General features: G+C 50.7%; 1 protein-coding gene across 1 annotated transcript in view; it reads right to left on the bottom strand.

Annotated features, from left to right (window-relative positions):
* The window catches only part of LOC149435579 (ALK tyrosine kinase receptor-like), a 264,409-nt gene that overhangs the window by 159,624 nt on the left and 80,261 nt on the right, over nt 1–24,524 (bottom strand). Inside the window, 1 exon segment of the mRNA XM_089662515.1 lies at nt 24,257–24,357. Coding sequence (XP_089518641.1) covers nt 24,257–24,357 — 101 coding nt within the window.

Raw genomic sequence — 24,524 nt, 5'->3', positions numbered from 1 at the left:
TCTTTGTACAATCGACTTTAGATTTACCAAGACTATGTCATATGAGGACCTAGCAAAACCATCTGATCAATTTGTGTCCAATCTGGCAGGCTCTTCAACATAGTTGTTATTAGATCTAGAAATGATTGAACCATGTATGGTGAGCCTAATGCTGGCCATATACGGGTCAAAAATCGGCCAATTTTTGCGGCTGAAAAAAAAATTGGCCAATTTTCGCACCATTAGTGGGTTAATTGGTCGGACGTTTTTCGGGGTTTTTGCACATTTTTTTATCGGGCATGTTGGAAAATGTGCGGCCGATTTTGACGATCAGCAGATTTTCCCGGGAATGATGGGCAAATCGGCCGATCGTTTTACCGATAATGAAATCTGCGCATGAGCTGTGACCTGCAAGAAGAAGAGGAAGAAGAATAAGAGGAAGAAGTAGAAGAAGAGGAAGAGGAAGAAGAGGAACAAGAAGAAGAAGAGGAGGAAGAGGAAGAAGAGGAGGAAGAAGAGGAGGAAGAGGAAGAAGACGAAGAGGAAGAGAAGAAGAGGAAGAAGTAGAGGAAGAAGAAGAGGAAGAAGAAGAGGAAGAGGAAGAGGAAGAAGAGGAAGAAGAAGAAGAAGAAGAAGAAGTAGAGGAAGAAGAAGAGGAAGAAGAAGAGGAAGAGGAAGAAGAAGAAGAGGAAGAAGTAGAGGAAGAAGAAGAGGAAGAAGAAGAGGAAGAAGAAGAAGAGGAAGAGGAAGAAGAAGAGGAAGAAGAAGAGGAAGAGGAAGAAGAAGAAGAGGAAGAGGAAGAAGAAGAGGAAGAGGAAGAAAAAGAAGAAGAAGAGGAAGAGGAAGAGGAAGAGGAAGAGGAAGAAGAAGAAGTCCAGTCCGCTATTATATTTTATATGAATAAAGTCTTGCGGTTGCAACAATGTACCTATTTGTATCCAAATAAAAACATTGTAATCCAAATAATGTATTAGTATTTCTGTCACATTGTACGGTGCGCTCCCCTGTCTCTGCATAGGACAGAAGTTATGGGGTTAATGCCGGCCGTAGACGGGTCGAAAATTGGCCGATTTTTTTAACGTTGGTGGTAACGTCGGCCGATCGAACGACCGATTTTTCTATTTTATTTAAAAAAATCAGCCGATGTTCGACCCGTCTATGGCCTGCATTAGACTGCATTAGTGAGCGACCCTCCTGTTTTAAAGTGTCAAGATTTGTAAATGAAATCTCTTGTCTCTTTGACAGAATAAAGAAGAATCCCATAAACCACGAAGTGAAAATGTCATTTGCACTGGAGGATTCCGGAGAGTTCTGCTTTCTATTAAGACTCCAGAAGGTTCAACATTGCAATACTACTTCTAGTGAGACATCTATAAAGGGTCAATGCCACCAGCATGTACTCAGTTCCCGGGTCTATACACCTACTGTCCCTATTATGAGAGTTTCCAACATCCCTGTGCTGAGTTCCCGGGTCTGTACACCTACTGTGCCTATTATGAAGGGTTCACACCTTCCCTGTGCCGAGTTCCCAGGTCTGTACACCTGCTGTGCCCATTATGAGGGGTTCCCACCATCCCTGTGCTGAGTTCTTGAGTCTGTACATCTTCTGTGCCATTATGAGGGGTTCCCACCATCCCTGTGCTGAGTTCTTGAGTCTCTACACCTGCTGTGCCCATTATGAGGGGTTCCCACCATCCCTGTGCCGAGTTCCCAGGTCTGTACACCCGCTGTGCCCATTCTAAGGAGCTCCCACACTTCTTCTTGCATTTTAAATGCATTCTATGTCACGCAGAGAGAAGCAGGACAGTAGGACTGCCGCGAGGTGGGGACAACCAAACCTCCAAGGAGGAAAGGAACAGTCAAGAATCGTAGTTGAAATATCCAGTGAATGCACCTGTATGTTTTTTTTTCTTATTGTACCGTTTCCCCGAAAATAAGACCTAGTTGTGATCGAGGTTTTCTTTCAGCCGGAACGTAACGGAACGCCATTCCACCACCTCCGGCACTGTTACTGCGCACACCCATATATACCGTCTCCCTCCCTACCTCTGTACTCACCATCCGCTCCCAGAGAACCTCCCTACCTCTGTACTCACCATCCGCTCCCAGAGAACCTCCCTACCTCTGTACTCACCATCCGCTCCCAGAGAACCCCCCTACCTCTGTACTCACCGTCCGCTCCCACAGAACCCCCCTACCTCCGTACTCACCATCCGCTCCCACAGAACCCCCCTACCTCCGTACTCACCATCCGCTCCCACAGAACCCCCCTACCTCCGTACTCACCGTCCGCTTCCACAGAACCCCCCTACTTCTGTACTCACCGTCCGCTCCCACAGAACCCCCCTACCTCTGTACTCACCATCCCCTCCCACGGAACCCCCCTACCTCTGTACTCACCGTCCGCTCCCACAGAACCTCCCTACCTCTGTACTCACCATCCGCTCCCACAGAACCTCCCTACCTCCGTACTCACCGTCCACTCCCACAGAACCTCCCTACCTCTGTACTCACCGTCCGCTCCCACAGAACCCCCCTACCTCCGTACTCACCGTCCGCTCCCACAGAACCCCCCTACCTCTGTACTCACCATCCCCTCCCACAGAACTTCCCTACCTCTGTACTCACCATCCCCTCCCACGGAACCCCCCTACCTCTGTACTCACCATCCCCTCCCACAGAACCCCCCTACCTCTGTACTCACCGTCCGCTCCCACAGAACCCCCCTACCTCTGTACTCACCATCCGCTCCCACAGAACCTCCCTACCTCCGTACTCACCGTCCGCTCCCACAGAACCTCCCTACCTCCGTACTCACCGTCCGCTCCCACAGAACCCCCCTACCTCCGTACTCACCGTCCGCTCCCACAGAACCTCCCTACCTCCGTACTCACCATCCGCTCCCACAGAACCTCCCTACCTCCGTACTCACCGTCCGCTCCCACAGAACCCCCCTACCTCTGTACTCACCATCCGCTCCCACAGAACCTCCCTACCTCTGTATTCACCATCCGATCCCACAGAACCCCCCTACCTCTGTACTCACCATCCGCTCCCGCAGAACCTCCCTACCTCTGTACTTACCGTCCGCTCCCACAGAACCCCCCTACCTCCGTACTCACCATCCGCTCCCACAGAACCCCCCTACCTCTCTACTCACCGTCCGCTCCCACAGAACCTCCCTACCTCTGTACTCACCATCCCCTCCCACGGAACCCCCCTACCTCTGTACTCACCATCCCCTCCCACAGAACCCCCCTACCTCTGTACTCACCGTCCGCTCCCACAGAACCCCCCTACCTCTGTACTCACCATCCGCTCCCACAGAACCCCCCTACCTCCGTACTCACCGTCCGCTTCCACAGAACCCCCCTACCTCTGTACTCACCGTCCGCTCCCACAGAACCCCCCTACCTCCGTACTCACCATCCGCTCCCACAGAACCCCCCTACCTCCGTACTCACCGTCCGCTCCCACAGAACCTCCCTACCTCCGTACTCACCGTCCGCTCCCACAGAACCCCCCTACCTCGTAATCACCATCCACTACCACAGAACCTCCTTACCTCCGTACTCACCGTCTGCTCCCACAGAACCTCCCTACCTCTGTACTCACCATCCGCTCCCACAGAACCCCCCTACCTCTCTACTCACCGTCCGCTCCCACAGAACCTCCCTACCTCTGTACTCACCATCCGCTCCCGCAGAACCTCCCTATCTCTGTACTCACCGTCCGCTCCCACAGAACCTCCCTACCTCTGTATTCACCATCCGATCCCACAGAACCCCCCTACCTCTGTACTCACCGTCCGCTCCCGCAGAACCCCCCTACCTCTGTACTCACCGTCCGCTTCCACAGAACCCCCTCTACCTCTGTACTCACCGTCCGCTCCAACAGAACCCCCCCTACCTCTGTACTCACCGTCCGCTCCCACAGAACCCCCCTACCTCCGTACTCACCGTCCGCTTCCACAGAACCCCCCTACCTCCGTACTCACCGTCCGCTCCCACAGAACCCCCCTACCTCCGTACTCACCGTCCGCTCCCACAGAACCTCCCTACCTCCGTACTCACCGTCCGCTCCCACAGAACCCCCCTACCTCCGTACTCACCGTCCACTACCACAGAACCTCCTTACCTCCGTACTCACCGTCTGCTCCCATAGAACCTCCCTACCTCTGTACTCACCGTCTGCTCCCACAGAACCTCCCTACCTCTGTACTCACCGTCCCCTCCCACAGAACCTCCCTACCTCCGTACTCACCGTCCGCTCCCACAGAACCTCCCTACCTCTGTACTCACCGTCCGCTCCCACAGAACCTCCCTACCTCCGTACTCACCGTCCGCTCCCACAGAACCTCCCTACCTCCGTACTCACCGTACGCTCCCACAGAACCTCCCTACCTCCGTACTCACCATCCGCTTCCACAGAACCCCCCTACCTCTGTACTCACCGTCCGCTCCCACAGAACCCCCCTACCTCTGTACTCACCGTCAGCTCCCACAGAACCCCCCTACCTCTACTCACCATCCGCTCCCACAGAACCCCCCTACCTCCGTACTCACCGTCCGCTCCCACAGAACCCCCCTACCTCCGTACTCACCGTCCGCTCCTACAGAACCCCCTACCTCCGTACTCACCGTCCGCTCCCACAGAACCTCCCTACCTCCGTACTCACCGTCCGCTCCCACAGAACCTCCCTACCTCTGTACTCACCGTCCGCTCCCACAGAACCTCCCTACCTCTGTACTCACCGTCCGCTCCCACAGAACCTCCCTACCTCCGTACTCACCGTACGCTCCCACAGAACCTCCCTACCTCCGTACTCACCATCCGCTTCCACAGAACCCCCCTACCTCTGTACTCACCGTCCGCTCCCACAGAACCCCCCTACCTCTGTACTCACCGTCAGCTCCCACAGAACCCCCCTACCTCTACTCACCATCCGCTCCCACAGAACCCCCCTACCTCCGTACTCACCGTCCGCTCCCACAGAACCCCCCTACCTCCGTACTCACCGTCCGCTCCTACAGAACCCCCTACCTCCGTACTCACCGTCCGCTCCCACAGAACCCCCCTACCTCCGTACTCACCGTCCGCTCCCACAGAACCCCCCTACCTCCGTACTCACCGTCCGCTCCCACAAAACCCCCCTACCTCTACTCACCATCCGCTCCCACAGAACCTCCCTACCTCCGTACTCACCGTCCGCTCCCACAGAACGTCCCTACCTCCGTACTCACCATCCGCTCCCACAGAACCCCCCTACCTCCGTACTCACCGTCCGCTCCCACAGAACCCCCCTACCTCTACTCACCATCCGCTCCCACAGAACCCCCCTACCTCCGTACTCACCATCCGCTCCCACAGAACCTCTCTACCTCCGTACTCACCGTCCGCTCCCACAGAACCCCCCTACCTCTACTCACCGTCCGCTCCCACAGAACCCCCCTATCTCCGTACTCACTGTCCGCACCCACAGAACCCCCCTACCTCCGTACTCACTGTCCGCTCCCACAGAACCCCCCTACCTCCGTACTCACCGTCCGCTCCCACAGAACCCCCCTACCTCCGTACTCACCGTCCACTCCCACAGAACCCCCCTACCTCTGTACTCACCGTCCGCTCCCACAGAACTCCCCTACCTCTGTACTCACCGTCCGCTCCCACAGAATCCCCCTACCTCCGTACTCACCGTCCGCTCCCACAGAACCCCCCCTACCTCCGTACTCACCGTCTGCTCCCACAGAACCCCCCCTACCTCCGTACTCACCGTCCGCTCCCACAGAACCTCCCTACCTCCGTACTCACCATCCGCTCCCACAGAACCCCCCTACCTCCGTACTCACCATCCGCTCCCACAGAACCCCCCTACCTCTCTACTCACCATTCGCTCCCACAGAACCCCCCTACCTCTGTACTCACCATCCACTCCCACAGAACCCCCCTACCTCTGTACTCACCGTCCGCTCCCAAAGAACCCCCCTACCTCCGTACTCACCGTCCGCTCCCACAGAACCCCCCTACCTCCGTACTCACCATCCGCTCCCACAGAACCTCCTTACCTCTGTACTCACCATCCGCTCCCACAGAACCCCCCTACCTCTCTACTCACCATTCGCTCCCACATAACCCCCCTACCTCTGTACTCACCATCCGCTCCCACAGACCCCCCCCTACCTCTGTACTCACCGTCTGCTCCCACAGAACCTCCCTACCTCCGTACTCACCGTCTGCTCCCACAGAACCTCCCTACCTCCGTACTCACCATCCGCTCCCACAGAACCTCCCTACCTCTGTACTCACCATCCGCTCCCATAGAACCCCCCCTACCTCTCTACTCACCATTCGCTCCCACAGAACCTCCCTACCTCCGTACTCACCATCCGCTTCCACAGAACCCCCCTACCTCTGTACTCACCGTCCGCTCCCACAGAACCCCCCTACCTCCATACTCACCGTCCGCTCCCACAGAACCCCCCTACCTCCGTACTCACCGTCCGCTCCCACAAAACCCCCCTACCTCTACTCACCATCCGCTCCCACAGAACCTCCCTACCTCCGTACTCACCGTCCGCTCCCACAGAACGTCCCTACCTCCGTACTCACCATCCGCTCCCACAGAACCCCCCTACCTCCGTACTCACCGTCCGCTCCCACAGAACCCCCCTACCTCTACTCACCATCCGCTCCCACAGAACCCCCCTACCTCCGTACTCACCGTCCGCTCCCACAGAACCTCTCTACCTCCGTACTCACCGTCCGCTCCCACAGAACCCCCCTACCTCTACTCACCGTCCGCTCCCACAGAACCCCCCTATCTCCGTACTCACTGTCCGCACCCACAGAACCCCCCTACCTCCGTACTCACTGTCCGCTCCCACAGAACCCCCCTACCTCCGTACTCACCGTCCGCTCCCACAGAACCCCCCTACCTCCGTACTCACCGTCCACTCCCACAGAACCCCCCTACCTCCGTACTCACCGTTCGCTCCCACAGAACTCCCCTACCTCTGTACTCACCGTCCGCTCCCACAGAATCCCCCTACCTCCGTACTCACCGTCCGCTCCCACAGAACCCCCCCTACCTCCGTACTCACCGTCCGCTCCCACAGAACCCCCCCTACCTCCGTACTCACCGTCCGCTCCCACAGAACCTCCCTACCTCCGTACTCACCATCCGCTCCCACAGAACCCCCCTACCTCCGTACTCACCATCCGCTCCCACAGAACCCCCCTACCTCTCTACTCACCATTCGCTCCCACAGAACCCCCCTACCTCTGTACTCACAATCCGCTCCCACAGAACCCCCCTACCTCTGTACTCACCGTCCGCTCCCAAAGAACCCCCCTACCTCCGTACTCACCGTCCGCTCCCACAGAACCCCCCTACCTCCGTACTCACCATCCGCTCCCACAGAACCTCCTTACCTCTGTACTCACCATCCGCTCCCACAGAACCCCCCTACCTCTCTACTCACCATTCGCTCCCACATAACCCCCCTACCTCTGTACTCACCATCCGCTCCCACAGACCCCACCCTACCTCTGTACTCACCGTCTGCTCCCACAGAACCTCCCTACCTCCGTACTCACCGTCTGCTCCCACAGAACCTCCCTACCTCCGTACTCACCATCCGCTCCCACAGAACCTCCCTACCTCTGTACTCACCATCCGCTCCCATAGAACCCCCCCTACCTCTCTACTCACCATTCGCTCCCACAGAACCCCCCTACCTCCGTACTCAATGTCCGCTCCCACAGAACCTCCCTACCTCTGTAATCACCGTCCGCTCCCACAGAACCCCCCTACCTCTGTACTCGCCGTCCGCTCCCACAGAACCTCCCTACCTCTGTACTCACCATCCGCTCCCACAGAACCTCCCTACCTCTGTACTCACCGTCCGCTCCCACAGAACCCCCCTACCTCTGTACTCACCGTCCGCTCCCACAGAACCCCCCTACCTCTGTACTCACCATCCGCTCCCACAGAACCTCCCTACCTCCATACTCACCATCCGCTCCCACAGAACCCCCCTACCTCTGTACTCACCATCCGCTCCCACAGAACCCCCCTACCTCCGTACTCACCATCCGCTCCCACAGAACCTCCCTACCTCTCTACTCACCATTCGCTCCCACAGAACCTCCCTACCTCTGTACTCACCATCCGCTCCCACAGAACCCCCCTACCTCCGTACTCACCATCCGCTCCCACAGAACCCCCCTACCTCCGTACTCACCATCCGCTCCCACAGAACCCCCCTACCTCTGTACTCACCATCCCCTCCCACAGAACCTCCCTACCTCTGTTCTCACCATCCGCTCCCACAGAACCCCCCTACCTCTGTACTCACCGTCCGCTCCCACAGAACCCCCCTACCTCTGTACTCCCCATCCGCTCCCACAGAACCCCCCTACCTCTGTACTCACCGTCCGCTCCCACAGAACCCCCCTACCTCTGTACTCCCCATCCGCTCCCACAGAACCTCCCTACTTCTGTGCTCACTGTGGGACAGGGAAGGAACAGATATCTGCGGGTGCAGTGTGCAGTGTGTTTAGGGGCGGGGCATCTCCTCCTGCAGTCTAATGCATGGAAGCCAATGCCCCAGGGGTGATCACCGGCCAGTGGGGAAGAGGTGGAGCGGTGAGTAAGTGCGCTTGGTGCACTGTGTGGAAAGATAGGACCCGAAATGGGAGTTACTATAGAGAGGGGCCGGCTGCTGGCAGCTGTGTTTTACAAAGCTAGCTAACCCTATGAGGTCGGGGGAGGGGGGATGTGCAAAGGTGAGCTGCATTCAGGTGTTGCAGAGGTAAATTGAGTCAGGTGAGTTGCAGACGGGGTGCATATGTGAGCTGCTGCTTGGGGAGTGCAGAGGTGAGCTGCGGCTGGGGGGGTGCAGAGGTGAGCTGCGTTGCAACCCACCTCTGCAGCCCCCGACCACAGCTTGTCTCTGCACCCCCTTGCCACAGTTCAGCTCTGCACCCCCTGGCCACAGTTCAGCTCTGCACCCCCTGGCCACAGTTCAGCTCTGCACCCCCCGGCCACAGCTCAGCTCTGCACCCCCCGGCCACAGCTCAGCTCTGCACCCCCCGGCCACAGCTCAGCTCTGCACCCCCCCAGTCACAGCTCAGCTCTGCACCCCCCCAGCCACAGCTCAGCTCTGCACCCCCCTAGCCACAGCTCAGCTCTGCACCCCCCGGCCACAGCTCAGCTCTGCACCCCTCGGCCACAGCTCAGCTCTGCACCCCCCCAGCCACAGATCAGCTCAACACCCCACCGGCCACAGCTCAGCTCTGCATCCCACGTCCGCACCTCACCCCCGTCTAAAACTCACCTGTCAAGTCAAATCTGCAACACCTGACTGCAGCTCACAACTGTCATCAACCGTCCCTTTCCACAGAACCCTCATCCACAACTGCCTGCAGCTCACCTCTGCACCCCCCGGCCATACCTGGACATTTAAGAAATAAGACCTACCCGAAAAATAAGACCTAGTGTGTTTTTTTAAACCAAAAAAAATATAAGACAGTGTCTTATTTTCACGAAAACACGGTATCTTTAATTGAATTTTCTTTTTTTAAAAATACATTACAAAACCATCATTCATTCTTATTACATCATACACATTCCCTCAATCCCCATCCCCCCCTCACACAGAGGCACTGAAAACAGATTTCTAGACCATGGAAGATATAAATCATCAGGGACTGGAGGTTTAGGACCATCCTGTGCGGTTTCTTGACAAGGGTGGAAAGATCGCAGGACTGGCTGAACAGAGACGGATTCCCTTTGCTAGGTATGCTGACATTTAGCTGCTCACCTGGCGACAGCTTTCAATATTAAATAACAGAAAAAAAAATGGGTCCCCACAAGAGCTACACCAACATAAACAACAGTAATAATACCATAAAATGACATTAGCGCAGCAGGCCGGCGGTTGGCGAGGATAATGTAATAAAGCCGCACATTGATACATTACTTTAATTTATAGTAATCTGTTAATGACAATTTGGACAGCGCATATGCTACTCTGCAAGACGTCCGCCATAAATAAAGTCCATTTTGTTCCTTCTATTACTTTTTTTTTACGGGGCGATTAAGATCAGTGAAACCACCATAACCTCATTAATTTAGCCGCGTGAAGATTTAGCACGCTGGAAAATCATTCATTTTATAAAAGTTCAATTAAAAAAAAACCCGGTGACTTGGGTTGTTGGGCGCAATGTTTGTCCTCGGCTAATGGACCGTCCCATGGTTTAGCCATCAGCAAATAATACGGGCTGTGATTACAAGCCGAGGAAGATGGATGGGACAGCGGGAAGACCCTCTCCTCTGGATGGGCCCGGCCATTACTCATAGATCTCTCCATTATAAACCCGGGAAGATGCCGAATGCCATTAATTACTGGAGCAAAAACGGCTTATCTGGTTAAATAGACAAGACGTTTATGGCCCGTCTGGAGGGTTGGATGGGGAGGATATTCATCTTCTTCTAACTCTACGGATAGATAATTCATTAAAAAATCTGCCACCCAGGAGATCTCCTAATTGATTGTTTGGGGATGGAGTGACAGCTTGGTCATGTGATGGCTTCATTGCGGGAAGTCATTGAAGCAGATGCAACAAAAAAACTAAAAAAAAAAAACCAACCCACAACCATGGTGCAGTTAAGGGGAACCTGTAAGAATTTTACTTTCCCTGATTGTCCTTCTTGACCATTCACTATAGACCAAGTACTTCACCAAGATTGCAGCCTATCCATTCACTAGAGAGCGGTGACATCACTGAGAACGCAGCCTATCCGTTCACTAGAGAGCGGTGACATCACTGAGAATGCAGCCTATCCATTTACTAGAGAGCGGTGACATCACTGAGAATGCAGCCTATCCATTTACTAGAGAGCGGTGACATCACCGAGAACTCAGCCTATCTATTCACTAGAGAGCGGTGACATCACCGAGAACTCAGTCTATCCATTCACTAGAGAGCGATGACATCACCGAGAACTCAGCCTATCTATTCACTAGAGAGTGGTGACATCACTGAGAATGCAGCCTATCCGTTCACTAGAGAGCAGTGACATCACTGAGAATGCAGCCTATCCATTCACTAGAGAGCGGTGACATCACTGAGAATGCAGCCTATCCATTCACTAGAGAGCAGTGACATCACTGAGAACGCAGCCTATCCATTCACTAGAGAGCGGTGACATCACTGAGAATGCAGCCTATCCATTCACTAGAGAGCGGTGACATCACTGAGAATGCAGCCTATCCATTCACTAGAGAGCGGTGACATCACTGAGAAAGCAGCCTATCCATTCACTAGAGAGCGGTGACATCACTGAGAACGCAGCCTATCCATTCACTAGAGAGCGGTGACATCACTGAGAATGCAGCCTATCCATTCACTAGAGACCGGTGACATCGCTGAGAATGCAGCCTATCCATTCACTAGAGAGCGGTGACATCGCTGAGAATGCAGCCTATCCATTCACTAGAGAGCGGTGACATCGCTGAGAATGCAGCCTATCCATTCACTAGAGAGCGGTGACATCGCCGAGAATACAGCCTATCCATTCACTAGAGAGCGGTGACATCGCTGAGAATGCAGCCTATCCATTCACTAGAGAGCGGCGACATCGCCGAGAATGCAGCCTATCCATTCACTAGAGAGCGGTGACATCACTGAGAACGCAGCCTATCCATTCACTAGAGAGAGGTGACATCACTGAGAATGCAGCCTATCCATTCACTAGAGAGCGGTGACATCACTGAGAATGCAGCCTATCCAATCACTGGGGACCAGAGGCAAACTCAGAATAATGGCTAATATTTTACAGCATCAAAGGCTGTTGGAAATCTTTGTCTCTCCAGTAATCTGGTGCTTCATAGTCACCATGAATGGGATGGTCTAACACATGAAGGGGATGGTGGAACACATGAATGGGATGGTGGAACACATGAAGGGGATGGTGGAACACATGAATGGGATGGTGGAACACATGAATGGGATGATGGAACACATGAAGGGGATGGTCTAACACATGAATGGGATGGTGGAACACATGAAGGGGATGGTGGAACACATGAAGGGGATGGTGGAACACATGAAGGGGATGGTGGAACACATGAAGGGGATGGTGGAGCACATGAAGGGGATGGTGGAGCACATGAATGGGATGGTGGAACACATGAAGGGGATGGTGGAACACATGAAGGGGATGGTGGAGCACATGAAGGGGATGGTGGAGCACATGAATGGGATGGTGGAACACATGAAGGGGATGGTGGAACACATGAAGGGGATGGTGGAACACATGAAGGGGATGGTGGAACACATGAAGGGGATGGTGGAACACCCGATGGTTGATATTGTCCCATCTGGAATAATGGCCGGGTTAGTTCGGCTCTTCTGTATTTCTAGTCTCCTCGGCCTCACTTCAGTCGCTGTTCCTTGCTCTCAGTTGGATCGCCAAACACAGCCCCAGCCTAGTCAGTAGAGTTCATGTTACGTTGGTAGGAATGAAGTTGTTGAAACTGTGCTTCAATTAAGAGCCTGCAATTTATTACAAACCATCAAAGTTCTACGCGTTTGGAGGTGGACCTTCACCTTCTTCTCCTCAGGGACAGCAGGTCTGTCTCGGGTTTATGTTGAACTGATACAATGATTTCTCATGAGCTTTGGCTAGCTTGTCCATATCAATGACAGCTCCTCCTGGAAGGACACCCCTGATCTCACCTCCCATCACTCAGCTGTACCAACCCATTTCATGGCAGGGTAGCCGCACTCTTAATTACTGGTGGTGGAAGAGCTCAAGCGGGTCAAGAGCCAGCGACTTGATTTGCTGCACTTCCTCATTTGTCAGTCTGTTAGCAGCAAAATTCCATACAATTACGGAGAGAATGACATGCATATTAGGGATAATTAGGGCTCTGCTTAGGCTCAGCAATTACAGGGCCGGCGCTGACTGAGAGGCGATAGCCTTGGGCTCCTTCACCCTTCCAATGCCACATTCTCGTATGTCCACCCTGACCGCGGGGTTAATCGGGCGTCTCAGTGACTAGCCGACAGAACGTAATCTCATTTCTCCAGAGGGTTCAGCTCAATGCTCCATTGAGGGCCATTAGGCAACCGAAGAGTGAAAGAGATTTTCTCAACCATAAATTTTCATATTTTACAAAACATGTCTAGGCTAAAAAAAAAAAGAATAAAAAGTGCATTAGTTACAGCAAATTAAGATGTTAAACCCGATCTGATCTTTATTGGGGAAATAACGAGCTTTTGATCAGTATCTGACATCCTTGTCTGCCTCGTGGCCCGTCACAGTTTTTGAGCGTAGGGTTAGGAGCACCTAGTAAGAAGGGTCATGTTGTTCAAAAACACAACCGTTCTGGATGCCCCCAACCCTGAACTAGAAAAAAAAATGGAGTATCTGTTGTATGTTGTCCTCACCATGACCAGAGAGGTAGCAAGCCTAAAATCCACCAAAGATCTCTGAGATACATCCATCAATTGGCCTCCACAAAGGGGGACAACCTATCAGTGGTCTCCAAACTGCAGCCCGGGGGCCGTATAAGACCCTTTGCTTGCCTTTATCAAGCACTTTGGGCACTATTTCCGCCGCTGATTCCAACGATGTGGCATAATTACTCACTGGATATAGTGAATGCAGGGTCCGGGGAGAGCAGATATAGTGAATGCGGGGTCCGGGGAGAGCGGATATAGTGAATGCGGGGTCCGGGGAGAGCAGATATAGTGAATGCGGGGTCCGGGGAGAGCGGATATAGTGAATGCGGGGTCAAGGGAGAGCAGATATAGTGAATGCGGGGTCTGGGGAGAGGGGATATAGTGAATGCGGGGTCCGGGGAGAGCGGATATAGTGAATGCGGGGTCAGGGGAGAGCGGATATAGTGAATGCGGGGTCCGGGGAGAGCGGATATAGTGAATGCGGGGTCCGGGGAGAGCGGATATAGTGAATGCGGGGTCCGGGGAGAGAGGATATAGTGAATGCGGGGTCCGGGGAGAGCGGATATAGTGAATGCGGGGTCCGGGGAGAGCGGATATAGTGAATGCGGGGTCCGGGGAGAGCGGATATAGTGAATGCGGGGTCAGAGGAGAGCGGATATAGTGAATGCGGGGTCAGGGGAGAGCGGATATAGTGAATGCGGGGTCCGGGGAGAGCGGATATAGTGAATGTGGGATCCGGGGAGAGCGGATATAGTGAATGCGGGGTCCGGGGAGAGCGGATATAGTGAATGCAGGGTCCGGGAAGAGCGGATATAGTGAATGCGGGGTCCGGGGAGAGCTGATATAGTGAATGCGGGGTCCGGGGAGAGCGGATATAGTGAATGCGGGGTCCGGGGAGAGCGGATATAGTGAATGAGGGGTCCGGGGAGAGAGGATATAGTGAATGCGGGGTCCGGGGAGAGCGGATATAGTGAATGCGGGGTCAGAGGAGAGCGGATATAGTGAATGCGGGTTCAGGGGAGAGCGGATATAGTGAATGCGGGGTCCGGGGAGAGCGGATATAGTGAATGTGGGGTCCGGGGAGAGCGGATATAGTGAATGCGGGGTCCGGGGAGAGCGGATATAGTGAATGTGGGGTCCCGGGAGAGCGGATATAGTGAATGCGGTGTCCTCCGGGGAGAGCGGATATAGTGAATGCGGGGTCCTGGGAGAGAGGATATAGTGAATGCGGGGTCCGGGGAGAGCGGATATAGTGAATGCGGGGTCCGGGGAGAGCGGATATAGTGAATGCGGGGTCCAGGGAGAGCGGATATAGTGAACGCGGGGTCCGGGGAGAGCGGATATAGTGAATGCGGGGTCCGGGGAGAGCGGATATAGTGAATGCGGGGTCCGGGGAGACCGGATATAGTGAATGCGGGGTCCGAGGAGAGCGGATATAGTGAATGCGGGGTCCGGGGAGAGCGGATATAGTGAATGCGGGGTCCGGGGAGAGCGGATATAGTGAATGCGGGGTCCGGGGAGAGCGGATATAGTGAATGCGGGGTCCGGGGAGAGAGGATATAGTGAATGCGGGGTCCGGGGAGAGCGGATATAGTGAATGCGGGGTCCGGGGAGAGCGGATATAGTGAATGCGGGGTCCGGGGAGAGCGGATATAGTGAATGCGGGGTCCGGGGAGAGCGGATATAGTGAATGCGGGGTCCGGGGAGAGCGGATATATTGAATATGTTATTCAGGCGCACAAAGACTCCAGCTAACGCATTTCGCCAAAATTGGGTGTTAAACCTGTCTTAGGTGAAAAGTGGGTGGAGTCTTGATGGGAGGGGCATGTTGTGACCATGAACAATATACAATGTATCTGTGCTTGCGATATTTTGCATTACCGGCGCCTTCTTTTGTCTTTTATTGCAGATGCTGAAGACATGAACAAGCCCCTGTGCTGATGTACGCCCCGGGGGGGACAGGACTTTCTTTTCCATCCGAGGTCTACTGTGACAGGTCCTCTTTATTTCATGTTTTTCATACTATTTAATTCTGACAACATGGTGCGATGCATTTGTATCTGTACTGCTGTAAAGTGGCAGGCATACGCTTTTCTTAATTAAACGTTAATTACACTCAGCGGTAGCCATATGGTTCATCAAGGAAAATTTAAACATGTCGAGGCAATAAAGAAAAATCCAATATCCGGAGAATGGGGAAAGTGCTGCAGTGCATTATATAATGTGCGCCCCCCGGAAGCCAGATCGGCAGTAGGGGACGTCTGATGGGCTGGTGCGGTTCGCAGCATTCCACCCTGCACCCTTGCTTTATGTACTGCATTATAGAACAAGTGCCGTGATGGTTTCTGGTGCCTCAGACGTGACGCCATGGAACTTTGAGAAGCAATGTGAACTTCCCTGCTGTAGTCACCTCTGTGACCTGTCCCTAGCTCCTATAAAACCCATGCTCCACCATAGATGCTAGTGTCTTGAGTCAAAGACCTCATAGTCCATCACTCTGTCATGGTCAGCGGTCAGCGGTCAGGCTTGGAGACCAGTAGCTATAGCAGTAGAGAAGCACCCACCAACCAGCTGGATAAAAAGGGGTCACCCAAGGTGTGGGGTCTAAGTACTAACTCATGTTCACCAGAACTCTTGATGGTGGAGATGGGTTTTGCGGCATGTTCATTTCAGGTCGTGGTCCTCAGGATCTCCCCATCAGGTGGTACGCATACTGGGGGACCAGTAGCAGATATAGAAGGTAGGGATCAAGCAGAAGCGTAGCCAGTAAACAGGCCAAAAGTTGAGAACAAGGGGTTACAGGCTGGGATCAAGCAGAAGCATGGTCGAGGAACAAGCCAAAAGTTGAGAACAAGGGGTTGCAGGCTGGGTTCAAGCAGAAGCATGGTCGAGGAACAAGCCAAAGGATGGGAACAAGGGGTTGCAGGCTGGGATCAAGCAGAAGCATGGTCGAGGAACAAGCCAAAAGTTGGGAACAAGGGGTTGCAGGCTGGGTTCAAGCAGAAGCATGGTCGAGGAACAAGCCAAAGGATGGGAACAAGGGGTTGCAGGCTGGGATCAAGCAGAAGCATGGTCGAGGAAAAAGCCAAAGGATGGGAATAAGGGGTTGCAGGCTGGGATCAAGCAGAAGCATGGTCGAGGAACAAGCCAAAAGTTGGGAACAAGGGGTTGCAGGCTGGGATCAAGCAGAAGCATGGTCGAGGAACAAGCCAAAGGATGGGAACAAGGGGTTGCAGGCTGGGATCAAGCAGAAGCATGGTCGAGGAACAAGCCAAAAGTTGGGAACAAGGGGTTGCAGGCTGGGTTCAAGCAGAAGCATGGTCGAGGAACAAGCCAAAGGATGGGAACAAGGGGTTGCAGGCTGGGATCAAGCAGAAGCATGGTCGAGGAACAAGCCAAAAGTTGGGAACAAGGGGTTGCAGGCTGGGATCAAGCAGAAGCATGGTCGAGGAACAAGCCAAAGGATGGGAACAAGGGGTTGCAGGCTGGGATCAAGCAGAAGCATGGTCGAGGAACAAGCCAAAAGTTGGGAACAAGGGGTTGCAGGCTGGGATCAAGCAGAAGCATAGTCGAGGAACAAGCCAAAGGATGGGAACAAGGGTGTCAGGGAAGAAGAATGTCGCACCTGCGCACACATGTACGTGCTGACGTGTACAGGCGGGCTATTTAAACCCCTGCTACAAACAGAATGGTGCCTTCTGGTCTACTACTTCCTGTTTCCTGACTCCTGTGATCCACTTGCTTAACTGACAACGATTGAACTCCACCTGCACTGACCCGGCTCTCCCTTTGACTATCTGCTTTCCTGCTTCTCTGTACCTGATCCGTCCGATCGATCCTGACCCGGCCTGCCTGACTGTTCTACACTGCCTGTGACTATCCTTGGCTACCAACTGACACGGTCATCGCATCTCAGCTACACCTCTCTGTTGCACCTGCTCACCTGCATCCTGCTACCTGCATCCTGGTATTCCGGATCTTCATCGGCCAGCTGTCACCGCAGACCCGTCAGGCACTCATGCCCCTCCTAGCTCGTTACATCCTGTCTACCCTATCAGGGGTCCAGAACAGGAGTGGTAAGAGGACGCCATCTCTCCACATCAGGCTCTACCACCAGGTACGTTACAGTGGGGTTGCAGGCTGGGATCAAGCAGAAGCATGGTTGAGGAACAAGCCAAAAGTTGGGAACAAGGGGTTGCAGGCTGGGATCAAGCAGAAGCATAGTCGAGGAACAAGCCAAAAGTTGGGAACAAGGGGTTGCAGGCTGGGATCAAGCAGAAGAATAGTCGAGGAACAAGCCAAAAGGTTGGAAACAAGGGGTTGCAAGCAGGGCTGGGAAAAGGGGTTAGCAGGAGGGTCAGCTGCCCCAGGCGCAGAGAAGCAAGGAGACAAATATTAGGTGCAGGGTGGTACACTCATACTACAGCATGTATTAATGTTGGGGGGTGCAGTTCTGGATCCTTGCCCTGGGCACTGGACGACCCTGTGCCGATACTGGTTGCAAGTTGGGATCAAGAGAAAGCGTAGTTGAGGAAAGAGAAAAAGGTCGGAAACAAGATGTTGCAGGTTGGGATCAAGTAGAAGTGTACACGAGGAACAACCCAAAGATTGAGAACAAGTGGCTGCAAGTTGGGATCAAGAGAAAGTGTATTTGAGGAATAAGGAAAATGTCGGAAACAAGAGGTTGCAGGTTGGGATCAAGCAGAAGTATAGTCGGGGAACGAGCCAAATGTTGCGAAAAAATGGTTGCAAGTTGGGATCAAGAGAAAGCGTAGTTGAGGAAAGAGAAATAGGTCGGAAACAAGTGGCTAGGATCAAGCAGAAGTGTAGTCGTGGACCAAGTCAAAGGTTGGTAACAAGTGGTTACAGGTTGGGATAAAGTGGAAGCATAGTCAAGAACCAATAAAAAATTTGGTAACAAGTGGTTGTCGACTGGGATCAAGTGGAAGCGTAGTTGGGGAACAAGCCAAAGGTTGGTAATGAGTAGCAGTGGAGATACAAACAGTAGGATAGACAAGAGCAAAATATCGGCTGGAGAGAGAGCAATAATCTGGCAAACAGGAAGTGCAGAGACGTGGCTTAAACAGGAAGTTCTGGAAGGAACGAGTTGAAGGTTCACCAAAAAGCAAGAAACAAGGCAAGAAAGTCCTAAACAAGAAGACAGGGAGCTAGCCAGCATCTCAGGTGGCTCAGCAAGAAGAGTTACTGCCAGACACAGCAGGGGTCCCTGGTTCAGATCCAGGGCCTGACAGACCCTGACATTGCTGAACCCAGCCAAGCCTGGGGTCCGCTTAGGTTACCTTACCACCACCTAATGGAGGACTTCATGGCTAGCTCTTCCTATGCGTCACCTCACCCTTATACAGGAAGAGGACGCCCAGATTGGATGGAGATCACCCTACAAGGGACACCTCCGACATGTACACCAACCATGACCCGGCTTTTCCCCCCATTACCCTGCCTGGTCACCCCAATTTTCCTTCATTCTATTATTTTATATCTAGTTGGTTTTCCCCAGATCGGTTTTGTTATGGTTTGCCGTACGTCACAAGAATCCGCCCTTCAGCACTAAGTTGAGGTTTGGTCTCCCTCGTAGTCTCGGACAGGGGCGGACTGACCATTCGAGCACTCAAGCACTGCCTGAGGGCCCGGGGTCAGTAGAGAGCCCCATGAGGTGCCCCTGGTACCTTTCATAGGCATTTGTGGGTGTGGTTTGAGTGTGGGCGAGGATACAGGGGCTTCATGATCCCCTATTGCCCGGAGGCCCCATGAGTTGTCAGTCCGCCTCCGGTCCCAGATATCTGGGTGCGTTGCATAACCTGACCAATCCTCCTTGTTATATATAATGGAGATGATATACATAAAGTAACAAATCACATAGAAAACAATAGGTCTAATAAAGTTTACAAAATTTAAAAAAGTGACCAAAAACTCTTGTGCCTCGTTCTCACTGGGTGGGTTGGGCTGCCTTGATCAGCATTGCAACAACGAAGGCTCAACCCAAGAGGACACACGTGGTGTGCGATGCAAAAAAAAAATCAGCATCTTTGCACCTCCCTCTGGTGCTTCTTAGGGCTTTCCCATGTGAAGGGGGTCCAGTACCTGATCCGGAGATGTCGCTGGGTTATCATAGAGTAGACCTGAAGGTCCCTAGATGTCTATGGTCCAGGACAGTGGTCTCCAAACTGCGGCCCGAGGGTCAAATGTGGCCCTTTGCTTGCCTTTATCTGGCCCTTGGGGCACTATTCCACCAACTGTCATCAGTGATGGAGCACCATTCCCTCTACTGACACCATCAATGGAGCATCATACTTCTCATTGATATCAACAATGGATCACCATTCCCTCTACTGACACCATCAATGGAGCATCATACTTCTCATTGATATCAACAATGGATCACCATTCCCTCTACTGACACCATCAAAGGAGCATCATACATCTCATTGATATCAACAATGGAGCACCATTCCCTCTACTGACACCATCAATGGAGCATCATACTTCTCATTGTTATCAACAATGGATCACCATTCCCTCTACTGACACCATCAATGGAGCATCATACTTCTCATTGATATCAACAATGGATCACCATTCCCTCTACTGACACCAGCAATGGAGCATCATACTTCTCATTGATATCAACAATGGAGCACCATTCCCTCTACTGACACCATCAATGGAGCATCATACTTCTCATTGATATCAACAATGGAGCACCATTCCCTCTACTGACACCAGCAATGGAGCATCATACTTCTCATTGTTATCAACAATGGATCACCATTCCCTCTACTGACACCATCAATGGAGCATCATACTTCTCATTGATATCAACAATGGATCACCATTCCCTCTACTGACACCATCAATGGAGCATTATACTTCTCATTGGTATAAAAAAAAAATCTGAAGAAAACATTTAAAAAAAAACATATTTTTAAAAATATATTTTTTTTAAATTTATGCTTCAGATTTTTTTAAAGTATAAAAAAGTTATTTTAACATATATTTTTACATATATTTGTAAATGCATTCCAAATATTTAGATTTGTATTTTGAAAGACATACAGTATATTTGAAATGTATTTTTAAAAATATTTTTCATATATTTTGTAATAAGAAAAAGACATTTCAACATGCAGTATATATATATATCAGTAGAGGGAATGGTGCTCCATTGATGGTGTCAGTAGAGGGAATGGTGCTCCATTGTTGATACCAATGAGAAGTATAATGCTCCATTGATGGTGTCAGTAGAGGGAATGGTGCTCCATTGTTGATACCAATGAGAAGTATGATGCTCCATTGATGGTGTCAGTAGAGGGAATGGTGCTCCATTGTTGATACCAATGAGAAGTATGATGCTCCATTGATGGTGTCAGTAGAGGGAATGGTGCTCCATTGTTGATACCAATGAGAAGTATGATGCTCCATTGATGGTGTCAGTAGAGGGAATGGTGCTCCATTGTTGATACCAATGAGAAGTATAATGCTCCATTGATGGTGTCAGTAGAGGGAATGGTGCTCCATTGTTGATACCAATGAGAAGTATAATGCTCCATTGATGGTGTCAGTAGAGGGAATGGTGCTCCATTGTTGATAACAATCAGAAGTATAATGCTCCATTGATGGTGTCAGTAGAGGGAATGGCGCTTCATTTTTTATATCAATGAGAAGTATAATGCTCCATTGATGGTGTCAGTAGAGGGAATGGTGCTCCATTGTTGATACCAATGAGAAGTATGATGCTCCATTGATGGTGTCAGTAGAGGGAATGGCGCTCCGTTGTTGATATCAATGAGAAGTATAATGCTCCATGGTGGTGTCAGTAGAGGGAATGGTGCTCCATTGTTGATACCAATGAGAAGTATGATGCTCCATTGATGGTGTCAGTAGAGGGAATGGTGCTCCATTGTTGATACCAATGAGAAGTATGATGCTCCATTGATGGTGTCAGTAGAGGGAATGGTGCTCCATTGTTGATATCGATGAGAAGTATATGGAAGAAAAATATATTTGAAATGCTACAATTTTGGCCATATTCAATATATTTAAAAAAAATATAAATAAATAAATATATATATATATATATATATATATATATATATATTTTTTTTTAAATATATTGAATATGGCCAAAATTGTAGCATTTCAAACATAGGGCAATATATTTGGAAAAAATATTTTAAAAATATATTTCAAATATATTTTTCTTCCATATGGGGATGCCTGCAGGTTGAATATCTTGGGAACCCCAGTAGGAAGATCCTAGAAATTCTCAGCTCCGCCCACCTACCATTCCGCCATTTCTGACAACCTCCCAGCCATAAAAGTTGCCGCCACACAGACAGAGAAATTATGAGGATTCTGGAAATGTGTTTTTTTTTTGTTTTTTTTTTCCGCTCATCGCCTAATATTTACATTACATAATTCCGAAGGGAACGGTAAAAATATTGCGTCGGTTTAATTACCGCTACACAAAAAGCTGATGAATCAAGGAGCGCCGGCTGCATTGAGCGTTTGGCGGGAGCGGAGTCGGAGCGTATTTCAGATCTCTTCAATGGAACAAAGAGGCCCCTGTGGGGGGATTTAATTATTAAAGAGCTTTTTTTTTTTTCTTTTTTTTTTTTATATGTAAAATCTTGTTGCTGCGGTTTTCTATACCGCCGGTTGTACTTTATATATTATTCATGGCCGCGGCTACCTGCGGTTTATTTCTAGAACAAATTAGAGCCGTACGCGTGTTGCCAATTTTACATTAAAGCCAGCAAGTGCAGACATAAAAAAAGAGGTGAGATGTCTAAAAAGGGGGGAAATAAAAGGAGCGCAATAGAAAGGCCGCGCAGTTAAAGAGGTATTAAAGAAAAAATCATCAATGTCATATATGGCAGCTTACTGATCATTATATGATGTGACTGATGGGAATGTACAATATGTATGTAAAGTGCGGCGTAAATTGATGGCGCTATATAAGTACCTGAAATAAATAAATAAATATATTATATGTGGCGGCTGCATTAGTTTTCTTTTTTCCTCCTCTGTTTTCACCTGGTGATCTGGCCAGTAACACATCTCCTGTATTAGAGCGCCCCCACTCTGGAGGAAGGAGCACAGGGGGGGGCATCTTTGGACAGCAGCATTGTCAGTCTGGGGGGGAAGGGGAGTGTTAGATGGACTAGCAGATTTAGGTACACTAACAAATTGACGCCAAACTCCAGCTAATACAGGCCATTTGTGTTATTTATTATTGGTGGTTTTCACTGGTGCACAGCTGCATAATTGTATACTTTCTTTGATTGGCGCTGGGATTTTTTTAGCTTAATACAGGCCATAGACGGGTCGAAAACCGGCCATTTTTTTTATAAAGAAAACGAAAAATCGGTCGTTCGATCAGCCGACGCTACCACCAACGGTAAAAAATATCGGCCGATTTTCGTCCCGTCTACAGCCGACATTTAATTACTTCTGTCCCTGCAGAGAGCTCCGCTATTATATTTTACATGAAAAAGTCTTGCGGTTGCAACAATGTATCCATTTGTATCCATTTCGGATACAGATGTTTTTATTCGGATACAAATAGATACATTGTTGCAACCGCAAGACTTTTTCATGTAAAATATAATAGCGGACTGGAATTCTTCTTTTTTCCTTTTTCTTTTCTTCTGCTTTCTCTTCTTTTTTTCTTCTTCTTCTTTTTCTTCTTCTTCTTCTTCCTCTTTTTCTTTTTCTTCTTCCTCTTCTTCTTTTTCTTTCTACTTCTTCTTCTCCTTCTTTCTTCTTCTTCTTCTTCTACTTCTTCTTCTTCTACTTCTTCTTCTTCTTGCAGGTCACGGCTCATGCGCAGATTTTTTATCGGTAAAACGATCAGCCGATTCGCCCATCATTGCCGGGAAAATCGGGCGATCAGCAAAATCGGCTGATTTTTTTCCAACTTTACCAATAAAAAAATGTGCCAAACCCCCGAAAAACGGCCGACCAATTAGCCCACTAACGGTGCGAAAAATCATCCGATTTTTGACCCGTCTACGGCCTGCATAATATTTCATAATCATTTTTTTTTCTCCTTAAAAGCTGATCATTGCAAGCACCCCTGTCAGTGGAGAAACGGTTTGTCTCTTCTGTGTAACTGATACATCTGCCATAGAGCTTGTTCCTTTGAAAAACAACAGACTAATGCAGGCCATAGACGGTTCGTTTATCGGCCGATTTTTCATCCGAAAGAATAATTGGTTGATTTTCGCACTGTTAGTGGGGCAATGGCATCGGCTGAATTTCGCGGTTCCTCCTCATTTTGTTTATCGGTCATGCTGGAAAATTAGTGAAAAACGGCCGATTTTCGCAATCATTGGTGGCAACATTGGTTTACAGAATGAGCGATGTTTCGTTTTTCGGATGAAAAATCGGCCGATAAACGAACCGTCTATGGCCTGCATTACTGGCTGGATCACCAGATGTAAATAAAGTAAAAAAAAAAAAAGCCTAAAAAAAAATGATTGCGGGTAAAGGTTTTAGAGAAATAAATAAAAGATGAGAATTGTTTAAGCCCCGGCCGGTGTTAAATAGTCTGTTTTATCCCTGTAACGGCAAGACAAGCTTTTAACTGTTGAAAAACAACAGACTTGCTGTCTGGATCAACACATGAAAATAAAAGAAAGCCTAAAAAAGAAAACTAATGCAGCCATCACATCGCATCTGAGAATGGGTCACATGACCTCTCTTCCTTGTGATAGTGTTGGGTTGGTTGTTGTTGGCTGTTCCGACCATTTCATTCCTCCAACTTTTCTATGGTGTCACTTACCTCACAGGTGGCGTTCTTCAGGGGGGATGGATAGAGCACGTTGGTCATTACTGAGCTCTGCCATAACGGCGAGTCTCTGGTGTTCAGGATCAGCACAGAATCTACATGACACAGTGAGAGGAGAGGAGAGGAGAGGAGAAAAAAGAAGAGAAGAGAGAAGAGGAGAGAAAAGAAGAGAAGAGGGAAGAGAAAAGGAAAAAAGAGCAGAGAAGAGAAAAGAGAATAAACAAGAGAAAAAGGAGAGAAGAGGAGGGAAGGGAAGAGAAGA

The sequence above is a fragment of the Staurois parvus genome, unplaced genomic scaffold (genome assembly GCF_062004578.1).
Source record: "Staurois parvus isolate SC_StPar_1 unplaced genomic scaffold, SC_StPar_1.0 ptg001487l, whole genome shotgun sequence".
NCBI lineage: Eukaryota > Metazoa > Chordata > Amphibia > Anura > Ranidae > Staurois > Staurois parvus.
This window is presented reverse-complemented; position numbering and strand designations above follow the sequence as displayed.